Source organism: Procambarus clarkii, chromosome 57, assembly GCF_040958095.1.
Source record: "Procambarus clarkii isolate CNS0578487 chromosome 57, FALCON_Pclarkii_2.0, whole genome shotgun sequence".
Taxonomy (NCBI): Eukaryota; Metazoa; Arthropoda; class Malacostraca; order Decapoda; family Cambaridae; genus Procambarus; species Procambarus clarkii.
The window spans coordinates 12,784,889-12,807,562 of NC_091206.1; the positions used below are offsets into that span (position 1 = coordinate 12,784,889).

At 36.9% G+C, this 22,674-nt stretch overlaps 1 protein-coding gene across 14 annotated transcripts in view; it reads right to left on the reverse strand.

The window, feature by feature from the left end:
* The window catches only part of LOC123745051 (unconventional myosin-IXb), a 327,701-nt gene that overhangs the window by 59,936 nt on the left and 245,091 nt on the right, over positions 1–22,674 (reverse strand). For 7 of the 14 annotated variants that reach the window (XM_069306302.1, XM_069306298.1, XM_069306301.1 and 4 more), the window contains exons 1-7: positions 18,927–19,046; positions 8,356–8,986; positions 7,489–8,008; positions 4,158–4,252; positions 3,826–3,988; positions 1,714–1,849; positions 926–1,116 (exon numbers count right to left, since the gene is read on the reverse strand). In XM_069306302.1, the coding sequence (XP_069162403.1) occupies positions 926–1,116; positions 1,714–1,849; positions 3,826–3,988; positions 4,158–4,252; positions 7,489–8,008; positions 8,356–8,657 (1,407 nt within the window). In that variant the 5' untranslated portion in view covers positions 8,658–8,986; positions 18,927–19,046. Of the gene's footprint in view, positions 1–925; positions 1,117–1,713; positions 1,850–3,825; positions 3,989–4,157; positions 4,253–7,488; positions 8,009–8,355; positions 8,987–18,761; positions 19,067–22,674 lie in introns of those variants that run through there. The other 7 variants (XM_045725336.2, XM_069306300.1, XM_069306299.1 and 4 more) reach the window with 4 other exon arrangements.

Here is a 22,674-nt window from a genome sequence, read left to right on the forward strand (position 1 = left end):
GTTTTGCCTAACCCAAAGTTTCAAGTATAGCCAACATACCTAACGTTTCGAGACTGATGCTGATTAGTCAGAAGTAGTGTCAATATTACAATGCTTTTAATTTGACTAAATAACCAGAATTCATACTCTCGTGTTTAAAACTAGTGTTAAAATTATGAAGAATTAAATGCGAGTATAGAATGCAATTCCCATTTCTTCAAACACAAACTCGCACCCTATTAACCCATCATCTTTGCAATTTTCCTCTATTCCTGCCCTTAAATTCACTTGAATGCAAGTGATCTCTTCACCTGTTTATTATTCATTTGTTCACCAGGTCCAAATCATATTGGTACACTCCCCAATTTGGTGATTTATCAATTTTTGCACTCGTCCCACCATATTTTTATTTCTTACTATTTCTCAATGAAATGGTGTAATCATTTCTTTAAGCAGCCCTCTATCTTCATTTCTTCCAACGAAGCTTTTTCTAGCAAAGTCTTAATTGCATCAGCCATTTTTCTTCCTTGACTACACTAAACTTCACTTGCACAAATGCTACTTTTGATAATCATACATTTGAAAACTACTGTATTTAAACTGATTAGCCACATCTTCCATGTGTCCATTAACACTAATTTCACAGTTTCTTTCAGTCTCCACAACCAAAATTTGACTTTTGTCCTCATTCATTTTTACCAGAGTTCTATCACATGTCAATAAAACTTTCAACTAGTTTATAAATCTTGATCACTTTCACCTAAACAAACTATCATGTAAATAAATCATACCTGACATATTGAAATTGCATATTTCATACACTAGTTTTTTACCTTTCTCTAACATCCTTACCATAACATTTTCTATTAAAAAAATTAAATCCATGAAGCTTAAATAAACAAATTTGTTAAATTAAATTTTTTTAATGTTCCTAAATGGTCCATACCTCAGGATGGCGATAGTGCATGACTAGAGTCTCCCCCTGAACACGAGCCTTCTTTGATGTGAGTGCATTTGTGAGCGTGTCCTCTGATACACCTAGCAACGTGGATATAACACTAACTTGCTCAGGGTTTCGTACCAGCACTGACTCATCGTGATGGTAGGTAGACTTCTTTGGCTGAAATTCTATGTTCCCTGTTCACAGATAAAAGAAAAAATAAACATAGCAGCAAAGACACATTTGGTGAAAACAGTCTAGAGCAAACTTAACTAAACATTAATAAGAATGCTGAATGTGTAATAATAAAACCTGTAAGAGCAGAATATGTTGAAAACACAATCAACATTCATACTACTGTAACAAATAAAGTTTTCTAATAGGCAACAGAGAATAATATAAGGCTTAACTAAATAAATTTAAAGCTCTTCCATTACAGAAATAGGAACATAATACAGTATGAAACAATCCATACAATTGCATGGATGAGATGAACATAAGAGAATTGGGAGAAACAATGCCAGAGAACTATACTTATAGAAAGCATAATAGACTAACTAGAAAAACTACAAGAAATCTAGTAGAAGGAATACCAAGAGCTTATCAAATAATAGATGTCATGCCAATGATTATACAGTACTTTAATTAAATTTAAATAATTTAATAATAAAATTAAGGCAATAGGAAATTACTGTACAGGTACTTTAATAAACTTTACATATCATATTTTAAAAGTTTTATAATACACATACATGGAAGACTACCTTTTCTTTCCAAGAAATAATCACACTCACCTAATAGAAGGACAGCAGAAAGTATAGCAAAGAGTCGATGTTGTTTATCGGCCGTGAAGCCCACCATCTCCATGGACTGCTTCAGTCTAACAAACTCAAACTGCTCATCGCAACCCTCAATGGTATAGCACTTGCTCTGAAAACATCAATCTTGATAGGTGACAAATCAAGTTATTTATATTGTATTAATTACTGTTAAATTGAACCCCAAATTACAAAATAGTGTGGTTCTGTTCAAACAGAACTAATGGACTAGTCCCAATTAGTTCATTAGAGCTAAACTGTGGGCAAGTATACGATGTCTGGTTATGTGATGAGATGAGGGGAAGCTTTATTAATCTTGTGTAGAGCAAGAGTGATAAGTACCATTTTAGATGGAGAAAGCCAAGACAGAAGGGGACTAGAGAGGCCATACCGACCTCGCTTAACCAGGCTAGAAAAAGCAACGTCTCTACACTCCCCAGTTATGTCATGTGAACCTAAGGAAGGATCAATCAGGAGATAGGCCAAGGTACACGCTACATTTCAATTGGTGTATCCATATAGAAGTTCAGTGAAGCGAACAAATAAGCTTGGGCCATGTGTGGGCTAGCCAACTCATTCTCTCCTTGGATACTGTAATTAGTACACGGACTTGTCCTCTCTCTCAACTAAGGACCATGTGGCAAGCAATACCAAGTACGTTAGGTCGTTGAAGCAATAGCAAGGGTAGCTGTGGCTTTGATGATGAGCACATGACTCCTTTTTTGCAGAGCCGAGATCATTTGAGGTTACATTCAATTCACGGAAGCAGCAGCATCATTCTCCAGATATTTTCCTCCTGGTATGATACAAGACTGCAAGGAATGTAAATGAGATTATCATAGTGCTGAAGTCATCAAGACTCGCAGTGACAAAGCATACGATTGGAAGTGTGTGAGTGCACACAAAAGTGTATGTTTATGCTGGTGTGTTCGTAAGTATGTATTGTATAATTGCATAACATTTGTCTCACATTCATGATGTTTATATAGTGGCCCAGTTCGATCCAGTTGCAAACACTTGCAATGGGTGTGCAGTGTATCTGTAGAGATTCTTAGCTCAAAGCTGGCGAGACCACTTTGAGTGATGGGTCTCACGAATGCCACTAGGTAGTGTGTGCACATGTATGCATTTATTTTGACACACGTAAATTATAGTTAGGCACGCAAATAAATGTCCCGAGTATCCTAACCGAGCTCATAAATTCTTTGAACTGCAGCAGTAATAGACAGCCATATAGTGAAGTAAATTATATGCAGCAAATGCAGTGTTAAGATTAGGGTGCCTTACTAAGCGAGTACTGTTTGATACCTTTGTAAAGAGACATTCCCAAACCATGAAAAGTACTAAGGTTAAGCGTAATAACCTAATAATTTTAATATACACATGGTTGTATCTATGATCCTTTTGCCCTCACAAAAACTGTCATTCCCAATGAAGGGAACCCTCTATTACTCACTAGGCGAGTACAGTACCTTAATGCTGGCACTACATCATGTAAACATCGATGGAATTAAGCCACAAACCCTCTGAATAACAGGTTGAGTTAAATATGACCAATTCTGCATTGGTGCTCTAAGCTCTTACTTCTGTTGATAACCACTGCAAGCAGTTGGCCGTATTACGCTGGCAATATTGTAAGCAGAGATGGTCCAGGAAAAGTTATTTCAGACACTTTATTTCTTAAATAGTAACAGACTAGTCCTGAAAGTATCATACCGTACAAGATATTTATAGACACTGGCCACAATCTTATTAACAGATTATTTCCACTTATAACATTATATTATATTATATTATATTATATATATATATATATATATATATATATATATATATATATATATATATATATATATATATATATATATATATATATATATATATATATATATATATAATATATATATATATATATAATATATATATATATATATATATATATATAATATATATATAATATATATATATAATATATATATATATATATATTATATATATATATATATATATATATATATATATATTTATATTACTATTAGAAAGGTAACATTAGAAAGTTATTTACAGATATTCAACATAATAACTAACCTGATTGAGGTAGCGGTAGTCTGCGGGTTTCAGAAGATGAAGGGCTTGCCGTACTTGGGGAGATGCCCCAGCAAGAAGATAATAGAACACATGATAACTACGCTCGTTGTGTGCTTGAGAGCAGATTCTTGATTTCTCCAACAGATATTTCTGAACACATGCCCTAGTAATATAAGGAACAAAATATTACAAAATAGTTGTCAAAAACTATGTACATCATAATTTCCCTCTCTGAATCCTTGTATATCCTATTATTGCAAGTAGTGACTAGGTTATTACCATTTCTTAAAAGCAAATAAATATACTACAAATAACCAACTATAAATACTTACCCTTGAACAAGACCATTTTCCTTATAGGTGACTTGAATGAATTTTCCAAATCTACTCGAATTATTGTTGTGGGCCGTTTTCGCATTTCCAAAGGCCTGTTACAGAAAGAAGCATTATATTTATACAGGGATTAAAAAACGGAGTCAGGTGTAATGAAGTACTCCATAAACAGCACCACAATTGATCTATTTAGCTAGAACTATAGGTGTATCTAGGCCTCTGTGGGCATGCCAGGCTCTAGGTAACTTTGAGCGTCACCATGATATGTAACCTATCTAATGGTCTTTGCTTGCAGTACTGCATAGGGGCATGGAGCACAGTGGAGAGCATACTGCAATCCACAAGAAAAGAACACACACACAGAGGACCACCAATTATAGTTCCTGAAAATACACAAGCAACTACCTACTGTACTGACCATGACCAGATGACAGCACTAGGAGACACCCTACGGTGGATGTCAGGCACTCACTGAACCTCATGAACCAAAATGACAAATGGGTGCGAGTAGACATAGAATAAGCAAAAAGGAAACTTGAATAACAAGGGCTGATATGCAATTACCCAAATGAGGCTACATGTTCAAACTCAAATGAGTGTAGAGAAACCCAGCAGCAAGTTCTTCTGAAGATAAAGTTCTTAAGGCACCATCAAGCTAGTGGCTCAACTCAAAACGCGTCAGACCATGCTGAAGGTTACCAAGCAACCTCAGCGACATCCCTGGTGACACACAATAACTGAACACCATGCTGTGACATGAACCATAAAGTACAGAACCCCCCTGTGCACAGATTAATTATCAAAGTTACAATAAGTCAAATGAATTGGCCTCTGAAGAGTTGAGCTTATTGATATGGTGAATGGCAGCCACATCATCCAACCCAGCTGTACTAACTCATGCTGGTGGCTGGTGGTGGTAGGTTATGTATTTTCAGCGATAACTGGCAGTTCTTAGGGTTGAAAAGGTACTTAAAGTGGTGTCAATGGTAGATTGAGGTGTGCTCTTCACTGCTGTACTGTACTACAGAACATGGCCATTGAAAAAGTTGCTGCACTTGTCTCAGTAGGGTTCAAAGTTACATAAGAGCCTTCCATGCTAGCAGTGACCTTGGGACCCACGGCCCTGGCTCAGGGAAGCAACCCAGGGTTTCTTGCTCAGAAAAACACCAACATTAAAATTCACTAGTTAAAATATACTACTGAATAATTAAATTTTTATACAAAACATGGTATTGACAAATGAAAAAGAACAATCCTGTACACATTTAAGCTTCAAAGCTATGAAAATTTATGACTAAGTATATAAAATGACTACCTAATTGTAGTTAACAGGAAGAAGAGCTATGCTCATGGTGTCTCATCTTTAACTAATCTATCATAAATGGTTAGAAAACTGCTTGTAGCCTTGGAACAATACCCTTCCCTGGAGTTCATTCCATCTGTTGGTAATTCAATTTGTTAAAAGAACTGCCTTGTGGTTTTTACTACACTTTATTACTGTATTTTTATTTGCAGGAATTACCTCCTATTATTTTTGTCTATCTCCAGAGGCTTCCTTTCATATTTATTCACAAATATGTATGTGATCATCTTGTTTCCCCGTCATCCAAAACAACCTTGGACATCTTCAAGAGAAAACTGGACTGTTTTCTAAGAGAAGTTCCGGATCAGCCGGGCAGCTGTGGTGGGTATGTGGGCCTGCGGGCTGCTCTAAGCAACAGCCTGGTGGACCAAACTCTCACAAGTTGAGCCTGGCCTCAGGCCGGCTTGGGGAGTAAAACTCCCAGAACCCCATCAAGCAGGTATCCAATACTGGTGCTTCAGCACACACAGCCTCTCCTCACAGCTTAATTCCTTAGCTCTGGGCACCCTTTTTTGGCAGGGTTTTGAACTTAACTGGGTTTGCGTATTTCTTTGCACATTTACACCATATGATTACTGCATATTCTAATTCATGTAGTTTTTCTTAAATAATGTTTTTAGCATGTACTCATCTATATATTTAAAGGCTTGCCAAGTGCCAATAATGTAAGAGGTTCTTTTACATAGGCATTGAATACTGGCTTCAGGTGATAGATTACCTTTTACAATTACTTTTAGGTAAAATTTCTTGAATGAAAGATATATTAGGTTCTACCACCCACCTTGTACAGTTTGTTCAGCTGGTTTAGATTTTGTTCCATTTCTATTACAGTACATATTTTGTATACCAAATTTAATTTTCCTCTGCTCCAGTTCCTCAATTCATCTAAGTTCAGCTGTAGGTTCTTGCATCCCTCTCAATTTCACATGATTCAAGAGCTACCTCAGTAAACATGTAATACATATATATACAATTTGTCACCTCTCATCTTATTTATACACAGTACTGTATTAAAAATGCAATTTGAGCCAATACTGACCTCGTGGAATCCCACACTAATAACTTCCATACACATATATTTTTCCCTAATTATTGTTATTTTCTTTTCAAATAACAGTTCTTCTTGTCCACTCCACATTAGTTACACCTATTACTATATCATGCACTAGTTATATGCAGTACTGTATTTAAAGAAGAGGCAAGTACATCAGTGATAAAGCTGACATGAGGAAAAGTTATAGATATTGATAACATACAATACAAATAAATGGTTTAATTTATTGGAGAAAATAGAATGGAGATGGTGTAGAGAATTTTCCAAAGGCATAGTATAGTAATACTGTACTGTGCCAAAGTGGAAATGAGCTACGGTTGTACCACTGAATAAAAAATAAAAGGAGAATATAGCAAATGTAAAAATTATGTAATTATTTGAATGATAATTGTGGCGGGCCAAGTGTATGAGAGAAGAGTGATCAGTGATGAATAAGAGGATTTCACAGTGGAAGAGGGGTAGTAAATCAAATATTTACACTGAGACAGCTTGTACATGTAAGAAAGATTTTAAGGTTTACAAAGCATTTATAGACTTGTAAATACCACATGACAAAGTTAATAGAGAAGAACTTTGGAAAGTGATGAGCAAATATGGAGTTGGCCGAGTTCCATTAAATACAGTACTACAAATTTTTATTATGGGAGTAGTGCATGTATAAGAATTAATGGTGTAACGAGTAAATGATTTCATATTAACGAAGATATATACCAGTTATAGACTGTTACCTTGATTATTCCATATACACATGGATGAGATCAAGGTCAGAATGTTAGAGAGGCATGTTGTATATCCAATATGAGTAAGAGGAGTCCTGCAAGCCAAATGATGTACTGTATGTAGATGATAAGTTACTTTAGCAAGAATTAAAGAATATTAAGCTTCAAAATTTGCACAACATACAAAAATCTTACCTCTAATACTGGTCCAGAACTTAGGATGGTCTGCTCCACACCACTTCCATGTGATCCCTTTTGGCTCAGCATGGTAAGATGGTGCAGAAGGAAGAGTGTGGACTCGGTTTTCCCACTTCCACTTTCCCCACTGATAACAATGCACTGGTTGCGCCTCTGCTTTAGCATTAAGTGATAGGCTGCATCAGCAATAGCAAATATGTGGGGAGGAAGCTCTCCTAGACGGTGATTCTGGTACAATTTCACATATTTCGGATTATATATTGGATAGTATTTGAACGGATTGACAGATATAAGGATGGACCCAACATACGTATAAATGTAACCTCTTTGGAATCTCGCTCGCAGGTTTTCAAGGAGTGTCTGTTCTGTTAGATTAGGTAACTGACACAGATCAGGATACTCTTTATCTTTGGGCTGATATAAGAATTTATAGAAGTAATCACGGATTAGTTGGGAATCAAGCTGACTGGGTTCTGCCCACAAGGAGTCTGATGATATCTTCTCTCGCAGGCAAAATCTGTTCAGAAATAGTAGTCCATAATTAGTTACTACAGATACAGAAAAACTACTTACATATTCAGCATCCGAGACTATTATATTAGATTTAATTTACCAAATTTGTGTAAAATTAAATTGAATTCAAGAATACAGTATATAAACTATACTGTTTATACTATGTGTTTGTTTATAATGTTTAAAATGTAAATATAATTTAATATGTAATATAATGTTTGTAATATACTCTTGCACTAATATATGTACAGTAAAAGACATACAGTATGATTATTAAATAAATGTATTGCAAAATATTTTCCAGTACTGTATTTAAAATTAAAAGTTACAGTAATTGAAAAACCAACACACCTGTATTCATGTTGTTCATTTTCTTCAATACTTTCGGTGACGGATGGCTGGGGCCAGAGCATCTGAAGAGCCACTGGATTCTCCTGTGGCCCCAGTCTTCTCTCCTTACACTCTTGCCCGTGAGCATTGCCAATGACCTCGGCCAATTCATAGTGCTGGGGATTGGGAAGACCAAGCCTCTCTACAATACAAATGGTGATTTCTTGCGAGGTGGTCTGTTTGCTGACCTCGATAGACAGAGCTTCATAATGAGGCGACAATGCCCCGACAAACACCTGCACTATATATCGGCTGTAATCCATTTTCGCAGCTTCAGGACAAGGAGTGCGAGTAGTCTCTTAACAACATTTTGTTTCTCATTGGGTATTTAATCGCCATCATCATTATATGGCTTGGAATCTAATGTCTCCTCTTGGCACACTTCTTCATTCACACTTTCAATTATCTTAACTTATACACACAATGCACGTCCTGCAACTCTTTTTCATCTAGATTGCACCAGCAACCCATTTTCCTGCATTAACTCACAAACAGCCCACTTTGACTGTGAACTTACAACCTAAACAGTTCCTTACTGGATACTTCAATATATACAATATATGGTATGTACACATTTTTACATTTTGTTTACCTGAAAAATAGATAAAATTAAATAATTAATTCAACACACGAAACATTAAACATCATTGAATTATACAGTATGCATTAAATACCTTTCCTTGCATGGCTGAGAGAGCTGGATTGGATATACAGTACTGTACAGAATATACTGTAAGTACTGTAGTACAACAGCAACGAAAATAAACAAGAACATGGAAGTAAAACTCATCCAGTGGAGATTGTATTAGGATCCTTATCAAGTACTGTACTAAGATGATCCTAAGTGACACACTTGTGCCAAGATGACAGTTGTCACATACCTTAAAAAGGTTCTCATGACTTACTGTGTCACTTTATTACCCAGTTTCCTCTTTCACACATTGTTGTATCGCAAATTAAACCACACACCAGAAGATTAGGAGAAGACGACGTTTCGGTCTCTCCTGCACCATTATCAAGTCGATTGTGATAATGGTCATAATCCATTATCACAATCAGAATGGTCCAGGACATAAAAGTCCTGAACCATTATCAAGTCACAATTGACTTGATAATGGTCGTTCGTCGTCTCTTCATCATCTGTTATGTGGTTTGGTCATCATATCTTCAGCGATGTTATTGCGACTCATTGTCTGCACATTGCTGTATTAATCAGAAACACAAAAATTCAGATAAAATGCGGTCACCCCCAGATTATCGGTTAAATTTGGGTCCAATCTAGCATTGAACTCTTGCACATGGAAGATGGAACATTCACAGATGACAGCAAAGAAATGAGTGAAATACTGAGGATTTAATATGAGTGTTTTCAGTGAATCCCTCTCTACCTACCTACCTACCTACCTTGTGTTATCTCGTTAAGGTCCTGGGGATCGACATTCCCGCGGCCTGGTCACCGACCAGGCCTCCCAGTTCGTCATCTGGTCAACCTGACCGTTGGACACAGCTGCTCACAGCAAGATGTATGAATCACAGCTTGATTGATCAGGTATCCTTTGGAGGTGTTTATCAAGTTCTCTCTTGAATTCAATAAACTGTGAACTGAGAGAGACCAGCCAGTTATGCCACTTATGTGTGGCAGGAGAGTTTGGAAAGCATTGGGCCTTTGATGTTGATAGAGTTCTCTCTCAGCGTATCTATTGTACCTCTGCATTTCAATCGGGCTATTTTGCACATCCTGCCATGTCTAATGGTTACATGTAATGTAACCATTAGGTTACGTTAACCATTAGGTTAAGCCACCCAAGAGCTCTTGGGTGGCTTAATCTTTATCAATCTTCCCTCATCACAATCAACTTGAGAATGGCCCAGGACGGACTGAAACGTCGTCGTCCCTTCACTTTCTAGTGTGTGGTTTGGTCAACATATTTCAGCCACGTTATTGTGACTCCTCGTCTGCATGCAGAACAGAACAGCCTGGATTCATGTGTCAATGTGAAGCATAACAAACCATAATATACATGGTTAGGCTCAATAGTACTGTACTAGCAAAATTTCCTTGGAAATGGTCAACATCTGGAGACCAGGGGCTAGGATGACACCTGAAAGTATTTTATGATGAAATTTCAGGTGCCACCTATTGGTTACTCTCTCATTTTATGTACATTGTCCATTCCAATGTTATTTAACAGGATGTCTCCTCTTTGATTCAGTCATTAAATTTTGAATAATCCTAATGCTGATTAACTTTTTTTTTATCCCCCGAGAAAATTAATAACCAAGTGTTCAGAGATACTGTACTTGCAACGCAATTCTATTTGCCACCTCATGCAATGCAGGCGATGAGTCACAATAACGTGGCTAAATTATGTTGACCAGACCACACACTAGAAGGTGAAGGGACTATGACGTTTCTGTCCGTCCTGGACCATTCTCAAGTCGATTGTGAGAATGGTCCAGGATGGACTGAAACGTCGTCGTCCCTTCACCTTCTAGTGTGGTCTGGTCAACACTTCATGCAATGTAATTTTAGACCTATCCCTAAATGGCAAAATTTTCAAGCAGCATACAATGTAATGTTCTAGTATTTGTTGTCCCCCTATGCAAGATGAACTGCCACAGATACGGTACTTGTGGCAAAGCTACATTCAAGCTGTGACAAAATCAGTCTACCAATTTTGTTATTTGCCCCCATGTAAGTGTTTTGTTTGACACATTTCATTGTGATAAACAATGGATCTGCTAGTTCCTGTTTGTACTCTTGTGCTTTCCTCAAATTTATCTAAATATTCTCACCAAATAACACATTTTTCTATATGAAAGCCCAAAATTAAGTTCAACATATCTATATACTGTAAGCTGGCAAGAGCATCAACTTTATCATGTTCTTACAGCCCAATTTGAGTAAAATTAAATTAATTATTTAATTTACTGATTAAAAGTTCAAAGTCTGTATTCTCTAGAGTGCAGGCGAACGATAGATAATAATCTACGTGTGGAAAATATTCGAGGGACTGGTTCCAAATCTGCACATGGAAATGGCATTACATGAAACCATTAGGCATGGCAGGATGTGCAAATTAGCCCAATTGAAATGTAGAGGTACGATAGGTATGCCGAGAGATAGGATATTTACTGTTGATAACAGTAAATTTACTATTGATAAATTTACTATTGATATTTACTGTTGATAACAGTAAATAAATGTGGATATTTGATGTTGATTGGGTGAACCCAATCAACATCAAAGGCCCAAGACTTTCCAAAACTCTCCTGCTACACATAAGTAGAATAACTGGTTGGCCTCTCACAGTTCACAGTCTATCAAGTTCAAGAGAGAACTTGATAAATACCTCCAAAGGATACCTGATCAACAAGCTGTGATTCATATGTTGGGGTGCGAATAGTTACGCCTGGTTGAACAGACGACCAACCGGGAGGCTTGGTCGGATACCAGACAGCGGGAACATTGATCCCCGGAACCTCCACAAGGTAGGTGTTTATCGAGTTCTCTATTGAACACCAAATATTACACCTGTATTATAGGACCCATGTAAGATTTGGAAGGTTAAGTCTCATAGGGAAATATTTAGTACAGGATTGAGTTTTCTAGATAATTTCTGTATATCTCGTTATCTGCTGGTCTCCATATGAGGAAATTAACTCACAAATTACCTAGGAAACACACCAATCCAAAAAGAATTACAAAGCTATATTGCATATAAAAATCAGATCTTAAAACTTAATGGTTCCCATGATATATACCCCTCACAGTGTTCGAGAGAGAACTCGATAAGCCCCTTCAAAGGATACCTGATCAACCAGGCTGCGAGTCGTACGCCAGGCTGCAAGCAGCCGCGTCCAACAGCCTGGTTGACCAGTCCAGCAACGAGGAGGCCTGGGCGATAACCGGGATGCAGGGACGCTAAACCTCGAAACCAACTCAAAGTATGTCCAGAAGACATACAGTATTACAAAGTAAAATCCGGTATGTTGACCATGAAAAGCTCAGTCCCCCAGGGTACTGTGTTTCTCCAGAATTTTTTCTCATTCTCATATGGGACACAGTAGACAAGAACACAATCTAGAGTACTGTAACATCCTTTGCAGATGACACTTTTTTATTACAGTAGACAATGTAAAGGACACGGCAAACCTTCAATCTGGTGATGTTGATCACCTCACTCTGAGGATGTTGATCCGGACAACTTCTTCAAAAGGTCAGATGTAATGTAAACAAGGAGTAACTGTTTCAAGCTCAACAAGCCACAGTGTCGGACTGAAAACAAGAGATGCTTTTTCACCCACAGGGTTATAAACTCATGGAACTGCCTATCTCATTGAAGATGTAAATGCCAAAACTCTGCTGAACTTTAAAATCCAGCTTGAACAAATTATCAGGACAAATGGGTAGACCTTTGAAAGGTCACTAACACTAGTATGTTATTGGCCCATAGGTAAATTCAGGTAAATCTGATATACGTGTAAATCAGTTCTTTAAATGGGCGACAGAAAATAATATGAAGTTTAGTGAAGTTAAGTTCCAACTCTTGCACTACAGAAAAAAATGAAATGAATGGAAATATATGGTGAATGAAAATGAAAATATAAAAATAGAAACCACACACAAGACGGCCAAATCATACCACAGAACGAAAGAGCAACGTAAAAGTTCTGGGAGTAATAATGTCGAAAGACCTTACTTTAAAGTATATACCTGTCATAACTTCAAGAAAAATTAATAGGTTTGATAACAAAAAAAACTTTGAAACAAGAGATGCCATACCAATGATGATATTCTTCAAGACACTAGTGCTCTTTAGGGTAGAATACTGATGAACAATAACAGCCCCATTTAAAGCTGGAGATATTGCTAACCAGAGAGCATACAAAGATCCTCCACTGCCAGAATCCACTCAATAAAACGCGTAAATTATTTGGCCTGACTAAAATCCATAAATCTGTATTCTCTAGAGTGCAGGCAAGAAAGATACTGTGCATAATAATCTACACTTGAAAAATATTATAAGGGACCGATTCCAAATCTACATAAGGAAATAACATCACACGAGACCAGGAGGCATAGTAGGATGTACTGAACAGCTCTGCTGAAAAGCAGAGTTGCAATAGGCACACAGCAAGAACTTTATCAACATCAAGGGCCTAAGACTTCAATATACTCCCATTGCACACAAGAGGCATAAGGGGCCAACCTTCCTCAGTGACAAAAGAAAACTCAACTAACACCTTCAAAGGCCACCTGATCAACCAGGCTGTGATTCATACATCAGGCTGCGAGCAGTCACATCAAACTGTCTGGTTGACCAGATCACAAGCCATGATGCCTGGTCAGAGATTGGGGTGCGGGAACATTTATCCACGAAACCACCAGAAGGTAACCCATCTGTCACAGAATACAGTAGTGTACAGTATTCAAGTTTCTCGACATCACTCAGGATGCACAGAAGTGCAAAACATGTCAAAGGATTCGGGTCAATTTACATTGTGATTAATTCTACTGTATTGTATATATTTTACATTTGTATTGTACTGGAGGAATGGTTGAAGACTGGGTCGTGGGGATGTTGAGCCCCGAAATCATCGTAAGGTACAAGGTACTGTACTGGCAAAACAAAACACAGATTTCAATGTTTTCTCAAATTTCCATATGCTATATTTTCTCAACCCTTTGGGTTTGAGAACATCGTATACTGTATACAGTACAGTATTATGAAAGCACCAATTGTTTGATGTGCCACTAATTTTCTCAAAATAAAGACCACCTGAACACAGCAGCTCTTAGTGTTGACGAGAAGCATTGATTTAAGTTATCAGCTGTGCTCATTTACTACGTATTGGCAAACAATCTAAAGTAGGGAAGAATGTGGTACAGTATTTTTAAATATCTTACTCATTAAATTATAACCTGTTTTTGTTTTATGGGGTCATTGTGTGATTTGTGTCATTGTGTCATTTGGATTACGTAGGCCAAATATTTGGCACCTCACCTTCCTATCATATCATCTGACATATACAGTACTGTATTTAATATTACAGTACAGTACTGTAATATTAAATACAGTAATATTTAATATTATATTAGGCCTGTGTCTGCCATAACCTAGCCCTAATACCTCAGCATCCTTCACTATCTATCTCCATCTTTTTCCCCACAATAACTTTCTTAAATCTTTCTGTAGGTTAAAATTATTTTTAATCTCTTACAAGCCTTCACTGAACTTTCTCACAAACTCCTCATCCTTTACTCTTTGATCATTAACCATTTTATCCTACAATTCTTTATATAATTATTGAAGTTCATCTTTCTTCTTAGTCTAGCATCACATTGGGACATCTGTCTGCACCAATATTTTCCACCCATCTTTTCCTTCTTAATAGCCCATGTCATTTCCAGAAAGCTATGCAATAATACACTTCCATCCCTTTTCACCAACTTATAACAACACTCATCCATCATCTCATCCCAATTAAACAATACATATAGTATACAAATTTGACATTCACAGATGCAGTCATTCCTTCTAAATCATTTAATATATAACTTAACCATTCTTTAAATATTTTACTCTCTTCCACTGTTTCCAACTTTCTTTGCATTTCAATATTTGATACAGAGCCCAATCATTTTCTTCATCAGAATACCCACCTCCCCTTTCCCATAATTTTGCACAGAATTGCATAATGATCTAATGCCACTAACATTCCTCTCATGACCCCTCACATCTTTGATGATACTGTACTTTTACACCGTCTATCAACAAAGATAGTCAAACACCCTTGCTCCATTTCATCTCGTTCCCTACTCATTCATGTACTGTACCTCAATCAAGGCAAGGTCTTGATTGAGCCTGTTACCCTGTGGCACAGTGGTAACACACTTCCCCTGTGCTTCGCAAGCGATTTGGCCTCGGTTCATATCCTGGTCGAGAGGATTGACTAGGCACCAATCTCTCCCGGTAATGCTTAAATGTACGCCTCTTTTCACCCAGCAGTGAATGGGCACCTGGTTGTTAAATGATTTGGCAGGTCGTATCCCAGGGAAAATTAAGATTATGGACCTGCCACAAAATGCAATGAGTGTTATTAGCTTTACAAGAATGTGTATATAATGAAATCTTGTGCAGTATAGTATTTATAAATAAAAAAAAAATGTTTGAACACGTTCTCTAAGTATTTGACACAAACATACCTCCTTTCTGATCAACTATCCACCAAGAAATACCCATTCCTATTTATATGTAGTACAGTACATTACCACTTTCCATCCACAGGCCCTATTCAAATACACAATGACTTCCCAATCATCTTGTAGCCTCTGCATGATCATTCAGTTAATTACAGAACACCTACAACTCTTCCTTTCATTTAACATTATCCATACACATTATGAACCATATAAAATATGAACTTGCAAATCAATCACTACTGTACCTATTTTACTCTCACTTCAACAGTCTAGAATTGACACATTCATACTCCTTAACATATATATGCCTTCATTGTGATGCAACAAAATAATCCACTCATTTTTACCCTCTATAACTTTTATTCACTCCTAACCCCTCAACTAACCTCATTACCCATGATTTTCCACCATTCCACCATTTACCCTTCCCATTAGCATGCATCTTACTCGTGCCTAACCTACTTGTTAACAATTTCAATCTTCTCAAGAGCTATTATCATAATTCTAAATAAATACTGGTGTAACTTAAGTGTTTAACCTTTTAGAGAAATCTACACAAGTAAAGAAATTGCAACAAAATTCAACTTGTGATGCCCTGGAAGATTGATCTTGCATGCTGATTACTCGGGATGGTCAACTCTTATGTAACTTTGATAGCAATGAGATAAACGTGCGCCTCCACCCGCCCCACTCAATGTGCAAGGTGTTGCCATAATTAGCCGACATGATGTATTCCGATATTTTATAATTAATCCATTAATGCCATTATTGGGTTACTGAGTAACTGCAATATTTATTATTATTATTATTATTATTAGTATTATTATTATTATTAGTAAAGTACTGTATATTTATTTCATTCACCTGGACTCTAGGAGACTCGAACTACGGACCCCAAGTGTGTGAAGCTGAATTATCAGTATTGTTTATACAGTACAGTACTGTATTGTCAATTTTATTTGTTTTGTATTAGGCAATTCTTCGTATTAAAAAGTGTACCGTATCGCGAAGTACGGTGCTGCTTCAGGTGTAATTGAACCACCACCCGAATAACTAATATTTACCTAAGGATTGTGAATGCATTACATACAGGACCATTGGGAACTGCACTGTTAGGATACAGGTCCATGGGATGCTTCATTGTTGGGATACTGGTTCATGGATGGGGTACTCCACTCTTAGAATACAGACCCATCAGGCACTGCACTATTTACCCGAGTCACTATTATTCTATTGGCTTTGACGAGGACAGTAAGCCGGCGACTTGTCAAAGGTCACCTGCCACTTGTCCTGATGATTTTTTTTAGCTGGATTTTAAAATTCAACAAAGTTTTGGCATTAGATATACTGTACTGTAGGATAAATTACCCTTGCATTGTTCGCACAATAAGAGTTACATTATTATGCATTTAAAGAGTGCATAAACTAATGGGCCTATGTGCAATAAGCACAGTGCCACATGGGCTCTCCAATATGTGTTCTGGTTAGATAACCTAAGGTTTAACCTAATGTTTTGTTATTCAGATGATTTTCTAATTATCCAGGAAAATGTTATTAAATTTCTAATATGTCTACTCCAATACTGACAGAGCATTATCTTTTTATGATGTCATTATTGCAATCTTATACCTACTGTATTATTTTTATTAATTTTAGTTTGTACTATCATAACTATTACTAGCATTACTGCTCAGAAATGTATTAGGCCTATACAGTATCCAGAATGTGGAACTATTTTTGTATTCAAAGCTAATTATAGTTTGTGCATCACTGGATAGTAGCTACAGTATATTGGCAAAATTACTTTCTTAGGAGTAAATGAAAAATCATCTGAATCATACCAATATAAAAAAATAAATATGCTGGCTACACAATCAGAGCGAGGTTCATAATAATCACATCCACAGGGATGTACAAATACTGTACATGTACAGTATTGGCTTTTGTTATCCTTTATCCAAATAATGCAGTGGCCCACGGGCCTGTATTACTTCTCTTTCATGGCAAGCATAGGTTCAAATAATTTTTGTTGACACCTAAGGTGCTGCACTGTCATTAGAAGACCTATGATCTGCTCAGCAATGATATATGGAACAATGCTTTTGCCTGTTAAGAATATGAAATTTCTTTATATTTGATGATATATCAACTGACAGCATTATGACTGTAATTAGCTCTACTTTAAATCACAATGGTACCGTGGGTTATACATAACCAGACATTAAATCATTTACATACTGATATGTACATAGGCAAAAGCTTGTAAAATCTCATTTCTGATCTTCCTTGAGTTTACAAGATTGTAATTACCATATGACATTATAAAATGTCTATTATTAACTTTTAAAAGTTTGAAATAAGGAATTATACAGTATTGTATATGAATTTATCACTGAAATGGGTCCTGTCATTATGTTCAGGTTTTCTAAATTTGCTTGACAATAGTATTCCTCAAATCAACCACTACTGTGACTAATGGGTCTTGAAATACTTTCCGTTCACAGTCTTGTTATAGTTGGTAACTAATTTAAATGATACACAGGATTAATATTCAACTGACAATATATGGTCCTTTCTTACTCAAGATCATGCAAAATAATTTTGTAATCATTTTTATAGTAAATATTCTCACAAATTTGATAACGTTTAGACTTACAATCCCCCAAAAAACTCTAAAATTAAACATTTTGAATTCTGACCTCTGCCAGGTATTCACATACAACATTAAATCTTCTGAAATACACTATTTCCAAAAACGTCTTATAATTCACACCAATTGACTGTCAAGACGAAAGGAAATATGACTAACAAGCTTGACATGACATATTGTGATGCCTCTCGTCTTCAGAGTTTCTGAGACACGACTCCACAGAAAGACAAATATTCGGACAAATAAGGAGTCCCCTTCAAGAACGTATAAGTTCTTAAAGACGTGGGGTGCTGTAAGGCCCCCCAGCATCTTGGCCTCACCATCCTCCATGGAACACCCCCCGAGTACACGCCAATCTGGACTTCATCTTTCCCCCGTTTTGGAAGCCTTCGAGAACTCCTTCAGAACACCTTTTCTTCATTTTCTCACATTTATCTTCCATACATCCTTACGCAATTGATATTCTTCGATGCATAAAACCCGCAACACAACATTAAACACAACACTAACATTTTCAGGTAAATTCTCCGAAACACAGATTTTCACTTGTTGCTTCTTCACTCAAGCTGTGGCTAAGATACACCTCCCACACTCAAGACGTTCCAAGTTCTCCACCTCCTCGTCACTCACACCTCCGACTATGCACTCGGGTCACTCCACACCACCACACGCTACCTCGCTGGCCACTAATCCACCATGGTTGCTCTACTAAAGGCAGATATCGAGGCAAAACATGATAATCCGGCAGGCGTCTGGGAGCCTAACGTGCACTGCTCAGTAAACTGACCCGGGCTGCCACCTGGCGGACACTTCCACAACTGCGCTTCAAATTAGAATGATTTCCCCCCCACTAATAAATAATGAGGAAATGTAGATGTTTTATCTCTCAGAATGTTCGGTAATACGTTTATTATTTATGATGTGTGTGTATGTATGTATTAACACGATGTACTGAACGGGGTGAGAATAGCTTGAGCTACCATCATCCCTTTGTGTGTATTTTACCTCAATAAACTTATTTCAAATTCAATAAATAATAAGTGTAACCATGCTTATGCACGCTAATGTCTCCTCGCTAGAAATTAACCATCTCAAATAACAGATTTTTAATGGTGGGACTAGATCAACTGTTTTTATCAGTGCTAGTGGCTCCGGACAGGATGCATCGATGTGCTTCCAGCTGCCGTAAGTAAAAACAAAAAAACTGAAAAAAAATATATATATATGACGCAAAGTTCCCTTATTTTGTACAATATTTTATTATGAAGCATGTGTAGTTTAGTGGGAGGGCGGTGGAGGGAGTGTTGGGGTGTGGTGGTGACTATCGCAATAGCGAGGCATCTCGACATTACTTTAAGGTGAGCGTAATATGGCTTCCTGTCATCACGTTTTCTTATTTCATCGTCAGTGACTCTTATATCTTGGTTTCCTGCAGTGACTGACGCCACACCTGTTATACCTTTCGCGTGAACAAACCCATTCTACATACTAATTGTGTGTATTATTTACTCAGATCAATGACTCTGCTGTATAACATATTTATATATATACACATATATTATAATGTATATTATATTATATATTCATTGAGCACCTCTGCTATGCACGAAAAACTTACACACAGTACAAGTTCCTGATTATGCTCTCTATCTCTCACTCATAATTAATTTTTATCTCTAATCTCATTTTACCTGTTTCTTCTTCAATTGTCTTATCATTTCTTTCTTGACATTTTGTAGCGCAGCAGTCTACGTCGTCAGTTTACAACTGACGAGGGTCCTGGGCTTAATCCAAGCGAAAGAACAGAAGCCTTTGGGAAACGTTTCTTTTCAATGCCTCTGTTCACCTAGCAGTAACTGCTGTAGGTACGCGGGAATTAGGCAACTGTTGTGGGGTTGAATCCTGAGGAAATTGGAATTGAAATATGTTTATGGAGGTAAAATACACACAAAGGGATGAGGCAGCTCAAGCTATTCTCACCCAAGTTCAAGTTCAAGTATGTTTATTGAGACAAGAAGAAAATGCATCTCAAAGGGATAGAGTAGCTTAGGCTATTTCTATACCCCCTCTACTTCAAGTCCCTCAAGGGGCGCACAAATTCAGTGAGTACAAATACACAAATCACAATACAAGAATCCCATTTCTTTATTTCTATAGTTATCAATAACTTGACTCTCTAATACATAATGTTCTAAGGTGTGGGCGTGCGGCATACTACATAATTTACATTCCTTATCTTTTTCACTGACATCAACACCGCATTGCCAGATATATTTGTATCCTAATCTTAATCTCATGTAAATTGAATTCTTCTAAGTAGACTTTCCTCTACCATAGGTGAAGGACGAATTTGTATTTATTATTGAATAATTCTTAAGTGTGTTACTATTGTCCACCATTGCCATTCTCTTTGCCATTTCTTCACCCTCTTGGATCATCTTGATTCTTGTTTTTATTTGTTTCCAGGTTATCTGACATACAACATCAACAAGAGTTTTTTCCACGGCTCTCTTCGCTATCTCATCAACTACCCCATTCAACAGTATTCCCACATGTGAAGAAATCCACATGAATCTTACTTTATACCCAGTTTTTTCTAATTTCTTGACATTCTCTCTACACTCTATCACAATATTCTGGTATACTGGGCGTCTGCTATTTAAAGACTAACGCTCCTCTACTGTCAATAAAGAAGCAGGCATTTTTACCACATTTGACTACTTTCTGTAATCCTGCTAATACACCTTGGAGTTCAGCCTGCGTTGAAGAGACGTTGTCAGTTAAGCGGCGTCCAATAACAGTATCTACAGTGCCGATGTCAGTGTACTCCCTGATCAAGACTCCACATCCTGCCTTCCCATCCCCTAGCTACTGACCCAACACAATATACATGTAGAGTGTTTCCTGTAGGTAATTTTCTAATTATACAATCATATGTTGCCCTCAGCTCTCCTATTTCATACATACTTTTTTCTTTTACAAGGGAATAATTACTACATCTACATTACAATCCTCCTATGGTGGTGTGAATTGTCTCGTAGTCAATACATTCTGTAATAACACCATACTTTATAACATTAGAGGATAAGGTATTCATATATGCCCCCTTCTTTATCATACATTGTTCATTACTTCCCACCTTTTGAACTAAGAGGATTAATTCATTAGCTCCCCCACCTCTCATTAATCTAATGGCAGCGGCTACATTTATCTCCGAAATTCTATCCCCAATATTCTTTAGATTCAACTCCATCCTCATTATCTCAATAATAGTATTTCTTGGGCATACTAAGATAATTATCATGGCTTCATTTTGTACCTTCTCCAACTTGCCCATCCTACCTTTACCAAAACAAGAAATGACAGATGCAGCATAATCAATAAGGGATCTTACAATACTCAAGTATATCATTCGTAGCACAGGGACTCCCACTCCCTTTCCACAGCATGCCAAGGCCTTCAGAGGTTGTAATCTCTTCAGACATTGATCCAACAGTCTGTTCATCTCAGCTTCCAAACTCTCATGGGTATATTCAACATATATGCCTAAATATTTATATATATTAACTCATCCCGTTCAGTACAACGTGTTCATATATTGTTGACCAGACCACACATTAGAAGGTGAAAGGACGACGACGTTTCGGTCCGTCCTGGACCATTCTCAAGTCGATTGTGTTCATATATATATATACACACACACATCACAAACAATAAACATATTACCGAACATTCTGAGAGATAAACATATACATTTCTTCCTTGACATAAGTAGTATGGTATCTGACGTACACACAAATACTATTATGAATAGGTATTATAGACAATTTGCAAGAGACATTCAACGAAATAGGGGGGGTAGAAATAGCCTAAGCTACTCTATCCCTTTGAGATGTATTTCTTTCTTATCTAAATAAACATACTTGAACTTGAACTTGATTCAACAAAAGGTTACAATCTTGGTGCAAAATTCTATCTCTCCACAATATCATCAACCTTCCCGTCGCATCCTGAGGAAGGTCAGAATAGTTGGCCTAGGGGGGGAACCTCGATAATATGCATTATAATTAACATTTATGAAAGACGGTGTCGTGCAAATGAGCAAATGCACGTGAAGGTTAATATGAAAATCATTGTCATTTCTTTAATACTAGCCTATTTTCTTAGCATTCCAGTGGTAGTAATTTTGATAACTAGCATTAATTTTAACAGTAAGATAAAGCGCGAACACTGATGCATATCAGCTTTTTCTAAAATATTTTCAGGATGGGTTTGGTTCTGTTTAATTCTCACTGCTTCCTGCATTGTTACCATTGAAAAATACCATATCACATACCATTTACAATTATCAAATTATTCGTATGTTTGAGTTTGCCATATATCGAGTGAAATATGGCAAATATATGACAACTATAATAGAGAC